This window comes from Pseudophryne corroboree, chromosome 8 (genome assembly GCF_028390025.1).
Source record: "Pseudophryne corroboree isolate aPseCor3 chromosome 8, aPseCor3.hap2, whole genome shotgun sequence".
Lineage (NCBI taxonomy): Eukaryota > Metazoa > Chordata > Amphibia > Anura > Myobatrachidae > Pseudophryne > Pseudophryne corroboree.
Genome location: NC_086451.1, coordinates 1,872,432 through 1,890,129, shown reverse-complemented (window position 1 = coordinate 1,890,129; position 17,698 = coordinate 1,872,432). Strand labels below are relative to the sequence as shown.

Here is a 17,698-nt window from a genome sequence, read left to right as displayed (position 1 = left end):
TAATATGAAGTGGGGCACTGTAATGTGGTATAATATGAAGTGGGGCACTGTAATGTGGTATAATATGAAGTGGGGCACTGTAATGCGGCAGAATATGAAGTGGGGCACTGTAATGCGGCAGAATATGAAGTGGGGCACTGTAATGCGGCAGAATATGAAGTGGGGCACTGTAATGTGGATTGGGGGTACTGTATTGATATGTACAGGCACCCGTACAGTGTGACATAATGTGACCCAGGCACTACTATCATTCATAAAATAAACTAGGGCACTATGGGGTATAACATTAACTTAGACACTACTATGGTTTAAAAAATGAACCCGCTAGAAGCATTGGGACAGGGGCCCTTCACAATCATGCTATGGGGCCCACAAAGTTCTGGCTACACCCCATGTTGGTACTTTATATCTCACTATTGTACCTCTCTCCAAGAATTGATAAATCGCCCCTATTCCATAATTCATGCAATACAGGGTTAAAGATAGAGGACGCGAGGGCTGCAATCTCATGACGAGTTCTGGGTAATATGTCATTAGATCAGGTCTGGCTATGTATAACACTGGGCAATATCCATAGGTATTACCTGCATCACCCGTGGTGTAATTCCCCAAATATAGAGTATACTTCTCAGACTCTCCGCCAAGCCGGAAGCCTTGGTATATGGCATAGACACGATTATTATCAAAGTCTTCCAAATCAACTCGGAGCTCAAAATTACCTATCAGTACAAGAAGAAAAACACAAGACAAACAAAGTACATCCAGATATGTAACGAGGCGGGGAGAGTGTCTTTCAATGGATCAATGATCAATGTCCCAAACCATATCCATTTTACCTACCACCCCATGTGACAGTCCTGGCTCCCTGTCTGGTCACCCACCCCATGTGACACTCCCGGCTCCCTGTCTGGTCACCCACCCCATGTGACACTCCTGGCTCCTTGTCTGGTCACCCACCCCATGTGACACTCCCGTTTCCCTGTCTGGTCACCCACCCCATGTGACACTCCTGGCTCCCTGTCTGGTCACCCACCCCATGTGACACTCCTGGCTCCTTGTCTGGTCACCCACCCCATGTGACACTCCCGTTTCCCTGTCTGGTCACCCACCCCATGTGACACTCCTGGCTCCTTGTCTGGTCACCCACCCCATGTGACACTCCCGGCTCCTTGTCTGATCACCCACCCAATGTGACACTCCCGGCTCCTTGTCTGATCACCCACCCAATGTGACACTTCCGGCTCCCTGTCTGGTCACCCACCCCATGTGACACTCCCGGCTCCCTGTCTGATCACCCACCCCATGTGACACTCCCGGCTCCCTGTCTGGTCACCCACCCCATGTGACACTCCCGGCTCCCTGTCTGATCACCCAGCCCATGTGACACTCCCGGCTCCCTGTCTGGTCACCCACCCCATGTGACACTCCCGGCTCCTTTGTCTGGTCACCCACCCCATGTGACACTCCCGGCTCCTTTGTCTGGTCACCCACCCCATGTGACACTCCCGGCTCCCTGTCTGATCACCCACCCCTTGTGACACTCCCGGCTCCCTGTCTGGTCACCCATCCCATGTGACACTCTTGGCTCCCTGTCTGATCACCCACCCCATGCGACACTCCTGGCTCCCTGTCTGGTCACCCACCCCATGCGACACTCCTGGCTCCCTGTCTGGTCACCCACCCCATGCGACACTCCCGGCTCCCTGTCTGGTCACCCACCCCATGCGACACTCCCGGCTCCCTGTCTGATCACCCACCCCATGGGACACTCCCGGCTCCCTGTCTGATCACCCACCCCATGGGACACTCCCGGCTCCCTGTCTGGTCACCCACCCCATGTGACACTCCCGGCTCCCTGTCTGGTCACCCACCCCATGTGACACTCCCGGCTCCCTGTCTGGTCACCCACCCCATGTGACACTCCCGGCTCCCTGTCTGGTCACCCACCCCATGTGACACTCCCGGCTCCCTGTCTGGTCACCCACCCCATGTGACACTCCCGGCTCCTTGTCTGATCACCCACCCCATGTGACACTCCCGGCTCCCTGTCTGGTCACCCATCCCATGTGACACTCTTGGCTCCCTGTCTGATCACCCACCCCATGTGACACTCCCGGCTCCCTGTCTGGTCACCCATCCCATGTGACACTCTTGGCTCCCTGTCTGGTCACCCACCCCATGCGACACTCCTGGCTCCCTGTCTGGTCACCCACCCCATGCGACACTCCTGGCTCCCTGTCTGGTCACCCACCCCATGCGACACTCCTGGCTCCCTGTCTGGTCACCCACCCCATGCGACACTCCTGGCTCCCTGTCTGGTCACCCACCCCATGCGACACTCCCGGCTCCCTGTCTGGTCACCCACCCCATGTGACACTCCCGGTTCCCTGTCTGATCACCCACCCCATGTGACACTCCCGGCTCCCTGTCTGATCACCCACCCCATGTGACACTCCCGGCTCCTTGTCTGATCACCCAGCCCATGTGACACTCCCGGCTCCCTGTCTGGTCACCCAGCCCATGTGACACTCCCGGCTCCCTGTCTGGTCACCCAGCCCATGTGACACTCCCGGCTCCCTGTCTGGTCACCCAGCCCATGTGACACTCCCGGCTCCCTGTCTGGTCACCCACCCCATGTGACACTCCTGGCTCCTTTGTCTGGTCACCCACCCCATGTGACACTCCCGGCTCCTTGTCTGATCACCCACCCCATGTGACACTCTTGGCTCCCTGTCTGATCACCCACCCCTTGTGACACTCCCGGCTCCCTGTCTGGTCACCCATCCCATGTGACACTCTTGGCTCCCTGTCTGATCACCCACCCCATGCGACACTCCTGGCTCCCTGTCTGGTCACCCACCCCATGCGACACTCCTGGCTCCCTGTCTGGTCACCCACCCCATGCGACACTCCTGGCTCCCTGTCTGGTCACCCACCCCATGCGACACTCCCGGCTCCCTGTCTGGTCACCCACCCCATGTGACACTCCCGGCTCCCTGTCTGATCACCCACCCCATGTGACACTCCAGGCTCCTTGTCTGATCACCCACCCCATGTGACACTCTTGGCTCCCTGTCTGATCACCCACCCCTTGTGACACTCCCGGCTCCCTGTCTGGTCACCCATCCCATGTGACACTCCCGGCTCCCTGTCTGGTCACCCATCCCATGTGACACTCTTGGCTCCCTGTCTGATCACCCACCCCATGCGACACTCCTGGCTCCCTGTCTGGTCACCCACCCCATGCGACACTCCTGGCTCCCTGTCTGGTCACCCACCCCATGCGACACTCCTGGCTCCCTGTCTGGTCACCCACCCCATGCGACACTCCCGGCACCCCGTCTGGTCACCCACCCCATGCGACACTCCCGGCTCCCCGTCTGATCACCCACCCCATGTGACACTCCCGGCTCCCTGTCTGATCACCCACCCCATGTGACACTCCCGGCTCCTTGTCTGATCACCCACCCCATGTGACACTCTTGGCTCCCTGTCTGATCACCCACCCCTTGTGACACTCCTGGCTCCCTGTCTGGTCACCCAGCCCATGTGACACTCCCGGCTCCCTGTCTGGTCACCCAGCCCATGTGACACTCCCGGCTCCTTGTCTGATCACCCACCCCATGTGATGTGACACTCCCGGCTCCCTGTTTGGTCACCCACCCCATGTGACACTCTTGGCTCCCTGTCTGGTCACCCACCTCATGTGACACTCTTGGCTCCCTGTCTGATCACCCACCCCATGTGACACTCCCGGCTCCTTGTCTGGTCACCCACCCCATGTGACAGTCCTGGCTCCCTGTCTGATCACCCACCCCATGTGACACTCCTGGCTCCCTGTCTGGTCACCCAGCCCATGTGACACTCCTGGCTCCCTGTCTGGTCACCCAGCCCATGTGACACTCCCGGCTCCTTGTCTGATCACCCACCCCATGTGACACTCCCGGCTCCTTGTCTGATCACCCACCCCATGTGACACTCCCGGCTCCCTGTCTGGTCACCCACCCCATGTGACACTCCCGGCTCCTTGTCTGATCACCCACCCCATGTGACACTCCCGGCTCCCTGTCTGATCACCCACCCCATGTGACACTCCCGGCTCCCTGTCTGGTCACCCATCCCATGTGACACTCCCGGCTCCTTGTCTGATCACCCACCCCATGTGACACTCCCGGCTCCCTGTCTGGTCACCCACCCCATGTGACACTCCCGGCTCCCTGTCTGATCACCCACCCCATGTGACACTCCCGGCTCCCTGTCTGGTCACCCACCCCATGTGACACTCCCGGCTCCCTGTCTGGTCACCCAGCCCATGTGACACTCCCGGCTCCCTGTCTGGTCACCCACCCCATGTGACACTCCCGGCTCCCTGTCTGATCACCCACCCCATGTGACACTCCCGGCTCCTTGTCTGATCACCCACCCCATGTGACACTCTTGGCTCCCTGTCTGGTCACCCACCCCATGTGACACTCTTGGCTCCCTGTCTGGTCACCCATCCCATGTGACACTCTTGGCTCCCTGTCTGATCACCCATCCCATGTGACACTCTTGGCTCCCTGTCTGATCACCCACCCCATGCGACACTCCTGGCTCCCTGTCTGGTCACCCACCCCATGCGACACTCCTGGCTCCCTGTCTGGTCACCCACCCCATGCGACACTCCCGGCTCCATGTCTGGTCACCCACCCCATGTGACACTCCCGGCTCCTTGTCTGATCACCCACCCCATGTGACACTCCCGGCTCCCTGTCTGATCACCCACCCCATGTGACACTCCCGGCTCCTTGTCTGGTCACCCACCCCATGTGACACACCCGGCTCCCTGTCTGGTCACCCACCCCATGTGACACTCTTGGCTCCTTGTCTGATCACCCACCCCATGTGACACTCTTGGCTCCCTGTCTGATCACCCACCCCATGTGACACTCCCGGCTCCCTGTCTGGTCACCCACCCCATGTGACACTCCCGGCTCCTTGTCTGATCACCCACCCCATGTGACACTCTTGGCTCCCTGTCTGATCACCCACCCCATGTGACACTCTTGGCTCCCTGTCTGATCACCCACCCCATGTGACACTCTTGGCTCCCTGTCTGATCACCCACCCCATGTGACACTCCCGGCTCCCTGTCTGGTCACCCACCCCATGCGACACTCCCGGCTCCCTGTCTGATCACCCACCCCATGCGACACTCCCGGCTCCCTGTCTGATCACCCAGCCCATGCGACACTCCCGGCTCCCTGTCTGGTCACCCACCCCATGTGACACTCCCGGCTCCCTGTCTGGTCACCCACCCCATGTGACACTCCCGGCTCCCTGTCTGGTCACCCACCCCATGTGACACTCCCGGCTCCCTGTCTGGTCACCCACCCCATGTGACACTCCCGGCTCCCTGTCTGATCACCCACCCCATGTGACACTCCCGGCTCCCTGTCTGATCACCCACCCCATGTGACACTCTTGGCTCCCTGTCTGATCACCCACCCCATGCGACACTCCTGGCTCCCTGTCTGGTCACCCACCCCATGCGACACTCCTGGCTCCCTGTCTGGTCACCCACCCCATGTGACACTCCTGGCTCCCTGTCTGGTCACCCACCCCATGTGACACTCCCGGCTCCCTGTCTGGTCACCCACCCCATGTGACACTCCCGGCTCCTTGTCTGATCACCCACCCCATGTGACACTCTTGGCTCCCTGTCTGATCACCCACCCCATGTGACACTCCCGGCTCCCTGTCTGATCACCCACCCCATGTGACACTCTTGGCTCCCTGTCTGATCACCCACCCCATGTGACACTCCCGGCTCCCTGTCTGGTCACCCACCCCATGCGACACTCCCGGCTCCCTGTCTGGTCACCCACCCCATGCGACACTCCCGGCTCCCTGTCTGGTCACCCACCTGTCGAAGTCAGAAAAATGTCTCTATGCACACTGCCATATTTGCACCGCACACTGGTCCGTGCTGCGCGTGCGTACGCTCTCCCGTGGAGGCGCATACCCGCAATAGCGTGCACTCGCAGGCGCGGTATGCGTATTTACGGTAGAGTTTACGTGGTCGTAGCGTGCGATTCATTCGTTACAACTGTTCACAATTAATGTAGTTTATAGATCATGGTCCCTTTGATAGATTCTGAAAGTTTGGTTAAAATAGAATGTCCCTGAGCTGAGGAATCCCTCTTTGCATCGTACGAAGGGTCTAACAGGAATCATACAGCAGTGTTTGGTACCCATCGGAAGAGTATTTAATTAGCAATATTCCGGTGTTGGTTTGGAGCGTATTAATCGCTCGTGCGAATAGTTATGGACATAAGAAGTTTATGTCCATTTCTATGATTTGCACATACTCAGGTATGCGGCGGGAAACCCAGTTTCCCACCCACCTGAGCTGTTGGAAATCGTCACAGCCCACCTGTATGAATCACCCTATGACCTTTTGTTATGATGCAGGGCCGAATTCCTTCGGCCAATGGACAATGGGATTGTAGGGACTATGAGATTGCATTGTGTGTGGGGCATAAATAGGCAGGCCGACCATATCCAAACTCACTCACTCTCATCAACGGTTATCTGCTGATAATCGGGAGCTGGATATCGAGGCGCAGGCGATCATACCCTTTGTGCGTAAGTTTTCTCTCCGTAATCATTGTCTTTCTGTGAGCCAATTTCTCTCTCTCTCTCTATCTCTCTCTCTTCTCTTTTCTCTTATATATCTCATAGTATTATAGCATTGTATTGTATTGCATTTAGGTCAGTGTAGTATTGTCTTGTTGTATTTATAGTTTAGATCTGTGGTTAGGAAGTCTCTGTTATATTGTAGTGTATCATATGTACTGTTATCCCCTTTTACAAGTATATTAGATATAATACAGTTAATAGGCCTTGGAACCTAAACCAGCATCTGTGTATTTTCTATAGTGTTAAGTGTTCACTTGAGCGTCGGTGACGCTCAAGCAGCTTTGTAGTTAGTCAGGTTACACAAGGTTGCACTTACACCCTGTACTCACATTAAGGTATTCAGAGTATTTCATTTGTATAAGGTTTTATCATAAAGGTATAGTGTTGTGAGCGTCTGCATCGCTGGTGACCTCCTCGTGGTCTCAAACGTACGCTACGCTACAGCGAATCATTCTCCTAGACATAACCAATAACGTGTCCTGTGATCACTGGGCCGTGAGCGAACGTGACGCTTGAGCGTCTCGCCTACGGCTGAGCGATCGTTACGCAGATAGCGTACCATTACGGTACTTCTTAAACAAACAGCGTACAGTGTTCTTAGCTTCATAAGGGTTGTTCATACAACAAAGGAATTTAGCATTGTCAATTGGGGACTCGTCCGATCCTTCTCATATCTGCACTAGGTAGATCAGCAGACATTATCCCCCAGCAAAAGGGTGGGAGGTTGTCTCGCAGTTGCTGACGGGATAAGCGTCTGCTTCGCTTAGATAAAGAGTGCTGAAGGAATCCGGTAACCGGAAGTAAGAACAAAACGCTTGTGTCTTTTTAAAACTGTTTATTTTTCTTTTGTCTTGCGTACGCACGCATATATCTGCATTTTCTGTTTCATTTTCGTATATCACTATTCCTGTTTGTCAATTTTTATAGTTGATAGAAAGGGCTAAAAGGAGATTTGCTGTTATTTTATAGGAAAGGTAATAGTTAAAGTATAGAACAAACACACGGTTTGTCTGAAGATACAAGGCAGTCAGTGTGGATTGCGGTAGATGATCAGGGATCATTTACATTGATAAAAGTATATATTGTGTTACGGTGGATCCTTTGCATTGCGTACACGTGTCGCTAACAAAGACTAGCGTACGCAATCCAAAAAGGCAGACGCACGCAGCGTTCATTACGCAACGTAGCGTCCGGTTACGCCCACGTAGCTCAAGTTGTGATAAAGTGAAGTAACGCAAAGGCGATAATTAACGCACAGCGGTAGATAACGCGACGCGGTAAATAACGCAAATCTATTTTTGGAAAATCTGAAATTTAGTTTAACAGATCCTGCTCCTAATTGGTAACACTTTTGGCCTAAAGACAATTTCTGCGCAGAAATAGACATAGAAACAAAGTGTACATGTGTTGAGTGAGTGTGTTTATACAATTTTAAAGGTGGAACCAAAAGGAAAGCCGGGTACTCGTCAAGGGACATACGTGTAAGTGACATATACGGTGGCTAGGGAGGCATCCCTGGTTAAATAATATTTGAGCATTAGAGTATAGCGGACCATAAGGTAACAAGACCAGGAGGTCATAAGGTAACAGACCAGGAGGTCATAAGGTAATAGGTAAAATAGACAAAGAGGTCCGCTATAAAAGTCCAGTGGCACAACGCCTGGGGTGTTGGTGCAGAACCCATATAGGCCATACAAGCTCTTGCTGAAGGAATCGCGGCCGGAAACATCGATTCCATTGATCTTTCAGTACATGACAAGTAGTGCTCGTGTACTGAACGATTGGACCGCACGTAATTGTGTGCAGTAGTTAGTAATCTGACCTAATACCATTAGAGTAAAAGTGGTCACAAACGCTATTTGTACATTCTGACGTGATTTGTGTAATTTTTTATTTTTGGAAGGGAAGTTCGCTGGTCACTCAGGAACTATCTAACAACCCCAACTTTACTGGAAAGAGTAAGTGTCCTGCGGGTAACCCTCATATGTTCCAGTAAACTGAAGGTTCCATAGGGGCCCTGTATCGAGTACGCTGGCATCATAACGGTGTTTACAGGTCGTATTGGTCGAGGTGGGCGAGTGAGTGGGGTACTCGGTAAACCGCCACCGCCGGCCTACTGTGGAGTAATTTGGTTGTCTGTAAAGGCTTGCTGAAAACCTTGATACAGAAATCCAAGGAGTAGTAAGCAACACCTACAGACTATGGGGGCCAGTTGCTCAGGTAGGGGGCGATCAACCCAGGTTCAGGTTGATTCTGTGAACCGACCAGTCGGGTCGGCAAGATACATCATGTGTGAAAAATACGGTAGTCACACAGAGGTTTTATGTGATGAATGGGAGAGAATGACTGTACAAGACAGGGACAAATTCCCAAGAATAGGTAGCTTTAGTCCAGAGGTGTTACAAAATTTAAGGAGGAGGATATGTCTCGTAAAATCATCAAAGAGACGAATTCAACATCATGATTACTTACAGTTATGGCACCAGGAAGGTGAGATACAGAGAGGTTTGGCTCTGGCGGCAGGATCTGGGGCAGTCAGGAAGCTGATAGCCACAGCTCCTCCTCCACCATACATTGCAGGAGAGAAGTTGATTGCGGAGAGAAACGCACTGGGTTGTAAAACACAAACTCTTAGTAACACTGTAAATGTTAATGATGTTAACCAAATAACTCATGCAAGTATTAACCCGTGCAAGTTGTACCCTGTTTTGAACCTTCCTCAGGAGTGTGATCAAGAAGAAGATTCGGCAACAATTTCAGCTCTCTCTCTTGCGGCCACCATAGCAGAGACCACAGTAGGCACTGCAACACCCACGAGATTAGCGAAAGCCCCTAGCGGAGGGATAGGTGAGGTCGTGTCAACGGGTAAGTACGGCACCATGCACTACACTGAAACAATTGTACCACAAGTTGTAGAATCTATACAGAATGAGGAGGCTGTTAGAATTGCTCCTGTAAGGGTAATAGCAGTTCCCAATGAAAAAACAGATGTGTCTGGAGCCACTCCCATAAGGAACATTGCCATGTACACTCCATTTTCCCGAATGGAATTAAGAACAATAGTGTCCGAATTTCCTGACCCCAGGAAGGACTTAGTTGCTAGCCAAAAATACATCAGGGATCTAGGTAACACTGTAGAACCCAACAACAAGGATTGGCAGATACTGCTAAGAGCTTGTTTACCTTCCAATGTTGATGCAACTCAGTTCTTAGCTGACTGTGCATTGGATAAAGATGTACCGCTTACAGACGTGTACAACAAGGATAATGTAAAAAGGATAAATTTACAGCTAAAGGAGTATTTCCCAGCCGTTGTTAAATGGAATAAAATATTTTCCATTAAGCAAAAGGAGTCCGAAACGGCAATAGAATATTTTCACCGGGCACTATTAGAAATGGCGAAGTACACTGGTATAGAAGACATTAAGACCAACCCAAACCATCGAGAAGTAGCAGTATCTGTACTAATGGATGGTTTGAAAGAAACATTAAAGACTAGGGTTCAGACCACACAACCATGCTGGCGAGGTCTGTCAGTGTCCGGCTTGAGAGAGGCTGCTATTGACCATGACAGAAACATCACTAGGCACAGAGAGTCGCAAAGTGATAAGTTGATGTCCGTAAGTATACAGGCGCTGACCACAAGGCAGCCTGCGTATGTACCACCGAATCCTGTGGGTAAGGCAAGTGTAATAACATGTTTTTCTTGTAACAGACCGGGACACTTTGCACGAGAATGTAGAACAAAGAATGTACAAAGATCTTTTCAACCCCCTAGACAACAACACAACACACGACATTGGGAGCAGGGTCCACAGAGGCGGAGTTTTGAGCCACATACAGGGGAAACAAAAAGATACCCCCCGAACAGAGATTGGCATGCCTCTGGTAGTTCCCAGCTAACTCCCCCACAAGTAGTTGCTGCCAATGGGATTCAGGGAGGTCAGCATACCCAATAGGGGTGTGGCCATACCTGTAATCTGCAGCCAGTTAAATTGATTGCCAGTCTTGGAAGTGAACCAGAGATTGCAATCAATGTAGCTGGTAAAACTTTAAACTTTCTTGTAGACACAGGGGCGGCCAAGTCAGTGATAAATTCGACAGTGGGCATGAGAACCACTGGTAGGACAATTCCAGCCATGGGAGTAACAGGAGTAGTCCAGCACTACCCTGTTAGCACACCAGCCGAGATTACAATAGGGCCTTTGCATACCAAGCATTCCTTTTTGCTGGCTGCATCTGCACCAACCAATCTCCTGGGAAGAGACTTACTATGTAAAATGGGTTGCGTCATTTATTGTACTCCTGAGGGTGTATTCTTGGACATACCTGAGAATCACGCTCAGGAGGTACGAGACATGTTAGACTCCCCATCAAAATTAATGTCACACACCATTATGACAAATAGGAATCCATCCCAAGTAGAAGAGATGACATCTCAGATACCAGAGTCGCTTTGGACAAAAGATGGACAGGACACTGGATTAATGGCAAACGTAGCTCCAGTAGTTGTGCAAGTAAAAGATGGTAGGATAGCTCCAAAAATCCCACAGTATCCTCTGAAGCCAGAGGTGGAGTTAGGAGTTTTTCCCGTAATAGAGCGCTTGCTACAACAGGGCATTCTAGTAAGAACGTCCAGCACAGCAAATAGTCCCATCTTCCCTGTTAAAAAGAGTGGGGGGAGGGGTTACAGGCTAGTGCAGGATCTAAGGGGGATTAACAAAATAGTCGAGAGTCAGTTCCCCGTAGTGCCTAATCCAGCTGTCATCCTAATGCAAATTCCTCCCACTGCCAAATTTTTCACTGTTATTGACCTCTGCTCCGCTTTCTTTTCGGTACCTCTGCACCCTGACAGCCAATATTTGTTTGCATTCACATACAGAGGAGTCCAATACACGTGGACTCGATTACCCCAAGGTTTCATAGATAGTCCAAGTATATTTTCTCAGGCTTTGCATGATTGTTTACAGTCTTTCCAACCAGAGAGTGGATCAGTATTGATACAGTATGTGGATGATTTACTGCTGTGTTCAGATTCACTGGAAGCTTCCCTGAAGGATACGAAACAGCTCCTGTTTCATCTTTCAGACACAGGTCACAAGGTTTCCAAAGACAAGTTGCAATTATGCCAGACTAAGGTAAAATATCTGGGACACTGTCTAACACAAGGACTGAGACACCTGACCGCTGATAGAATCCAAGCCATTAGAGACATGACACTGCCACAAACCCAGCAACAGATCAGAACGTTTTTAGGAATGTGTGGGTATTGCCGTAATTGGATCCCAGGGTTTTCCATATTGGCGCTACCTTTGCAGGAAATGGTCTCCTCAAACAAACCTGATCGGATTTCGCATACAGACGAATCTGAAACAGCATTTGAGAGACTCAAACAGTGTCTAACGCAGGCACCAGCACTAGGTATGCCAGACTATGGGAAACCCTTTGAACTATACGGAACAGAAAGTGCTGGGTGCGCAGCAGGTGTACTAACACAAAAACACGGTGATGCCAGCAGACCAGTTGCATACTACAGCGCTCAGCTAGACACGGTAGCGCGGTCCCTCCCCACATGCTTGCGTAGCGTTGCGGCGATAGCATTGCTAGTGACGAAAAGCGAAGATGTCGTGCTAGGCCACAACCTCACAATCCATACGCCACATGCAGTATCAGCCTTATTGAATTCTGCCCAAACCAGACACGTCTCATCAGCAAGGTTTACGAGATGGGAATTGGCATTAATGGCCCCCGTAAACATCACCATAAGGAGATGCAGTGCATTAAACCCTGCAACATTTCTCCCAGGTGTGCCTGGTCAGGCACAAAGGGTGGAAGGTGAGAGTGATGGGGAAGGAGGATTTAATGCAAAGGAAGATGCACATGATTGTATGGAATATTTGACCCAAAATTTTACCGCAAGGCCTGACATCAGTGACAATCCACTGGAAGATGCAGAACTCACGTTCTACACGGACGGTAGTTGTCACAGACAGTCAGACTCGGGAGACTTGTGTACTGGATACGCAGTCGTAGATGACCAAGACACCATAGAAGCGGAACCGCTAGGCCCACCTCACTCAGCCCAGGTTGCTGAACTGGTCGCCCTAACCAGAGCATGTGAATTGGCTAAGGGTAAGTCTGCCAATATCTACACCGATTCCAGATACGCGTTCGGGGTAGTCCATGATTTCGGAGCCCTATGGCGCCTCAGAAATTTCATGACGGCAGCTGGTACACCGATAGCGCATGCAGCGTATATAAAAAGGCTTCTAACAGCGATACAGGAACCCGACAGAGTGGCTGTTATCAAATGTAAAGCACATACATATAGCCAAGACCCAGTATCCCTTGGTAACAGCCGAGCAGACGAAGCCGCAAAGCTTGCAGCTGCTACCCCCATACGGACAGACACCACACAATTGATGGTATTTAATACCATCAACACACAGAAGTTGTGTGAGATGCAGAATTTGTGTTCCACTCAAGAAAGAGCAGTCTGGAAGGCAAAGGGATATGGCCAGGAGTCCTCAGGGCTCTGGACGGATGGACATGGTAAACCAGTGGCCCCCAGGGCATACCTTCCATGTCTGGCTGAAGCAGCTCACGGGCTGACTCATCTAGGCAAGGAGGGGATGTGCAAATTGGTAAGAGCATACTGGTGCGCCCCAGGATTCTCCTCTCATGCGGGTAAAAGAGCAATGTCATGCCTTACCTGTCTGAGAAAGAATATTGGAAAGGCAATACCTACAGAACCATCCCATATCCCACCTGCCGGCGGCCCTTTCCAAGTAATACAAATTGACTTCATTCAATTACCCCCATGTAGAAATTTGAAATATGTACTTGTCTGTATAGATGTTTTCTCGAATTGGGTCGAAGCGTTTCCAGCAGCTACAAATACCGCTATGTTTACAGCTAAGAAAATTGTGCAGGAATTTGTATGTAGATATGGTATCCCTAGAATCATTGAAAGTGATAGGGGTACCCATTTTACAGGTGATGTCTTTCAAGGAATGTGTAAGTTGATGGGAATTGATAGCAAGCTGCACACTCCGTACCGTCCACAGGCGAGTGCGAAGGTCGAAAGAGTGAACAGCACTATTAAAAATAAATTGAGTAAAGTAATGGCAGAGACAGGATTGACGTGGCCAGAAGCTTTACCCATTGTTTTGTATAGCATCAGAACCACTCCCAGGTCCCCTCTTAATCTGTCTCCTTTTGAAATTCTGTTTGGTCGACAACCGCATGTTATGATTAACCCTCAGGATGATTTGAAATGTAACAATGAAGTAACTGTAAAATACTTGATTAACATGAGTAAGCAGTTGAGGAATCAAAATGATAATCTGAAGTTGGTGATTCCTGATTTACCAGATAGTAATTGTCATGACATTGAACCTGGGGATTATGTAATGATACGAAATTTTCTACGCTCAGGTTGTCTTATTGATAGATGGGAAGGACCATACCAGGTCTTATTGACTAGCACCACAGCATTGAAGGTTGCTGAGAGAGAGACTTGGGTCCATTCATCCCACTGCAAAAAGGTTGCTGATCCAGAGAGGCCCCGTGATAAGGAACAGACGGTAGAGGTTGTATCACTAGAGTGTCTGTTCCAGGAGGACTGAGGCGGCACCTGAGCCTTGAAGATCGAAAGCAGCTGTCGACTACCCTCTCCCTTTTATTGTTTTTCTCCACTTCCCATCCCCTCTCCCTTACAAAAATTTTTTTTCCCCCTTCTCATTCTTCTCCATTTCCTCCTCAAAGATGGACTTGCCCCAAGAGACTGTGATCCGGATTTTGATGTTAACCATGATGTTGACCAGAGCAGTCTGTTCCGGCGAGAGTACCATAGAGGTCGAGAGAGGTTCTGGAATGGGTTCCGATTATGATGATGGAGGCGTAGTTTTCCAAGATCAACCAAACCAACAAGCAAAGGCGAGTATCAGAAAACGATCCGATAGAAGAAATTGTGATGGATTGTTAGCTGAAGAAAATTGTATCTGTAGGCTCTGTGATAATCTGGTTGAAGATGGATGCATAAAGAAATGCCAATCTAGTTTTAATATCCATATGGACCGGCATCCATTGAGTGACTATCACTTTCTAGTGGGTAACGTGTTGAACCAAACAGATTGTTGGGTATGCTCTCAAGTACCTCAGGGTCACAGCAAATCAGGGCTAGTACCATTTCCTTTAACGTTAGGGGAGGTACTTGAGCTAAGTGGTGGGAGACCGGTGGATCGGAGGTTTAATATCTCCAGCCCTCCTAGTTTGAAGCTCCACCAATACCATGTGGATAGGTCCCTCTTATGTTTTAACATCTCCAATCCTAGAAAACCGGGAAATTGGGAAGTGTCATGGAGCAACCTTACCATGACCTTTTCACACAGAGCAGATAGAATGCCTACAGATACAGAGCTCGTACGCCACATAGCCAGTAGAGGAAAATCTTTTCGGTATCGATATACCCTAGGAAATAGGATTACCAGAGTTGGAGAGGTATCACCAGGATACTGTGCACATATCGTACAAACCGATACGTGCATTAAGCAGATGGAAGAATTAGGGTCAGGAGATTTCACCTGGAAGGTTTGTAATATGGTCATGTCCTTCTCCGTCCCTTATGTTCTCCCCGATGATGCATATTTCATATGTGGGAGAAAGGCGTACAAGTGGCTTGCCCCAAACTCTGAAGGATTGTGTTATATTGGAAAAGTATTGCCTGAAGTGATGACTGTTACACATGACAAAATGAAGGACATACACCGTGGTGCCCAAGCTCCTTATACTCACACTCATTACGAGCACCGGGTTAAAAGACAACTGTCAGAAAGGTTAGAGCATCCGGCCTCTGATCTTATCCATGAATCCACCGGGATTCAGGTTCTGGTAGCGTTAGATTTCACTCGTACCGCTCGGGGAGTGATGAATTATAAATACATTTCCGCACTCGCCAATTTGTTAGATAATATCACTGAAATGTATGATGACACGTTTAGGTACACTGGAAGAGAACTCCAAGCTTACAAAACAGAACTAGTTCAGCATAGGATGGTTCTTAATTATCTTACAGCAGTAACAGGCGGATATTGTGTTACATTGGCAACACAATACGGCATAAAGTGTTGCACGTATATCACAAATAGCACCGAGGATCCGGTAGAGGTCATAGACCAAAAGATGGATGATATTCTCCAATTAAAGTGGGAATTTCGTCGAAAACACAATCTCACCCTTGCTGCTGTAGGTAATGAGCTGACTGGTTGGGTGTCATGGTTGAACCCGCGAAATTGGTTCTCCGGTTTGGGAGAATGGGCTCAAGGAGTCATAATGGATGTTGGAAAGTTTCTACTATGTATCTTGGGTGTCGTTATATCAATTGGATTGATATTTAGATGCGGGCAGGCTTTAATGAGGTGCAAACAAAGTACAAAAGTGATGAGCTTGAGGAGTGAGGAAACTGTAATTAACCTGGATTTGATTTATGACCCAATGATAGAAACCAGACTGTGATGAAAAATGCGATTATACGGTCCGTTTCTTTCACCTGTTTTTCTGCTTTTCTCCAAGATACAAAGACCCCTTGGACGTGGAAGTTGACGAGACGGTATACAGACAAGACAACAGACCAGACCAAAGATGAAGCTTTTGACCACTTGAGAAATGGACACTTGATGAACTTTGCCATGGATCCCCAGTTTCCCTAGTACTTTTAAACTCACGCTAGCCCAACATTTTTTTGTAAATCTGATGGCTCAGACAAAGCTATTTGCTCATGCCCAAGGAGCAATACAGCGCAAAGAAGACGACTCTCAACAGATACCGAAAACGACTTCGACGACAGATGTACATTTCCCTGACATAGAATATCATTGCATTTTCCATAAGTGTTCTTTATCTTCATCTCTACAACCCTCAGGTAATGACACACATAGTCGACAGGGAATACAGGCACAGATATCAGCAACCACATACCTTCCCCATTCATGTATCATCAACTAAAATGTGCATCCCCATTTTGTTACAACTAAAAGCCGAAATGAGCTCGGTAGAGTTTGACAGCCCATCCACAGACCCTTAGTACGGGATAAGAAGGAATTCAAATGTATACTTCGCAATACCTCGAAGCTTGATTTACCACACGTACGGCACGATGATACATGACCCTCCAAACATGGACTCATACACACATGCTTCTGCTTTCTCACTAGGTCATACCTTCTTCACACCTACTCCTCTCTTCTTCCTTACCCCACCATGGAAATCAATTAACCCCTGACTTACATTTTTCTCCTTAAAAGTTTTGTGGCAGTTATTATTGACTGCCAAAGGGTGGACTGTCGAAGTCAGAAAAATGTCTCTATGCACACTGCCATATTTGCACCGCACACTGGTCCGTGCTGCGCGTGCGTACGCTCTCCCGTGGAGGCGCATACCCGCAATAGCGTGCACTCGCAGGCGCGGTATGCGTATTTACGGTAGAGTTTACGTGGTCGTAGCGTGCGATTCATTCGTTACAACTGTTCACAATTAATGTAGTTTATAGATCATGGTCCCTTTGATAGATTCTGAAAGTTTGGTTAAAATAGAATGTCCCTGAGCTGAGGAATCCCTCTTTGCATCGTACGAAGGGTCTAACAGGAATCATACAGCAGTGTTTGGTACCCATCGGAAGAGTATTTAATTAGCAATATTCCGGTGTTGGTTTGGAGCGTATTAATCGCTCGTGCGAATAGTTATGGACATAAGAAGTTTATGTCCATTTCTATGATTTGCACATACTCAGGTATGCGGCGGGAAACCCAGTTTCCCACCCACCTGAGCTGTTGGAAATCGTCACAGCCCACCTGTATGAATCACCCTATGACCTTTTGTTATGATGCAGGGCCGAATTCCTTCGGCCAATGGACAATGGGATTGTAGGGACTATGAGATTGCATTGTGTGTGGGGCATAAATAGGCAGGCCGACCATATCCAAACTCACTCACTCTCATCAACGGTTATCTGCTGATA

General features: G+C 49.8%; 1 protein-coding gene across 1 annotated transcript in view; it reads right to left on the bottom strand.

The window, feature by feature from the left end:
- LOC134948059 (ficolin-1-A-like) overlaps positions 1–17,698 on the bottom strand; it is a 137,908-nt gene that overhangs the window by 11,101 nt on the left and 109,109 nt on the right. Inside the window, exon 10 of the mRNA XM_063935819.1 lies at positions 585–719. Coding sequence (XP_063791889.1) covers positions 585–719 — 135 coding nt within the window. The remainder of the gene's footprint in view (positions 1–584; positions 720–17,698) is intronic.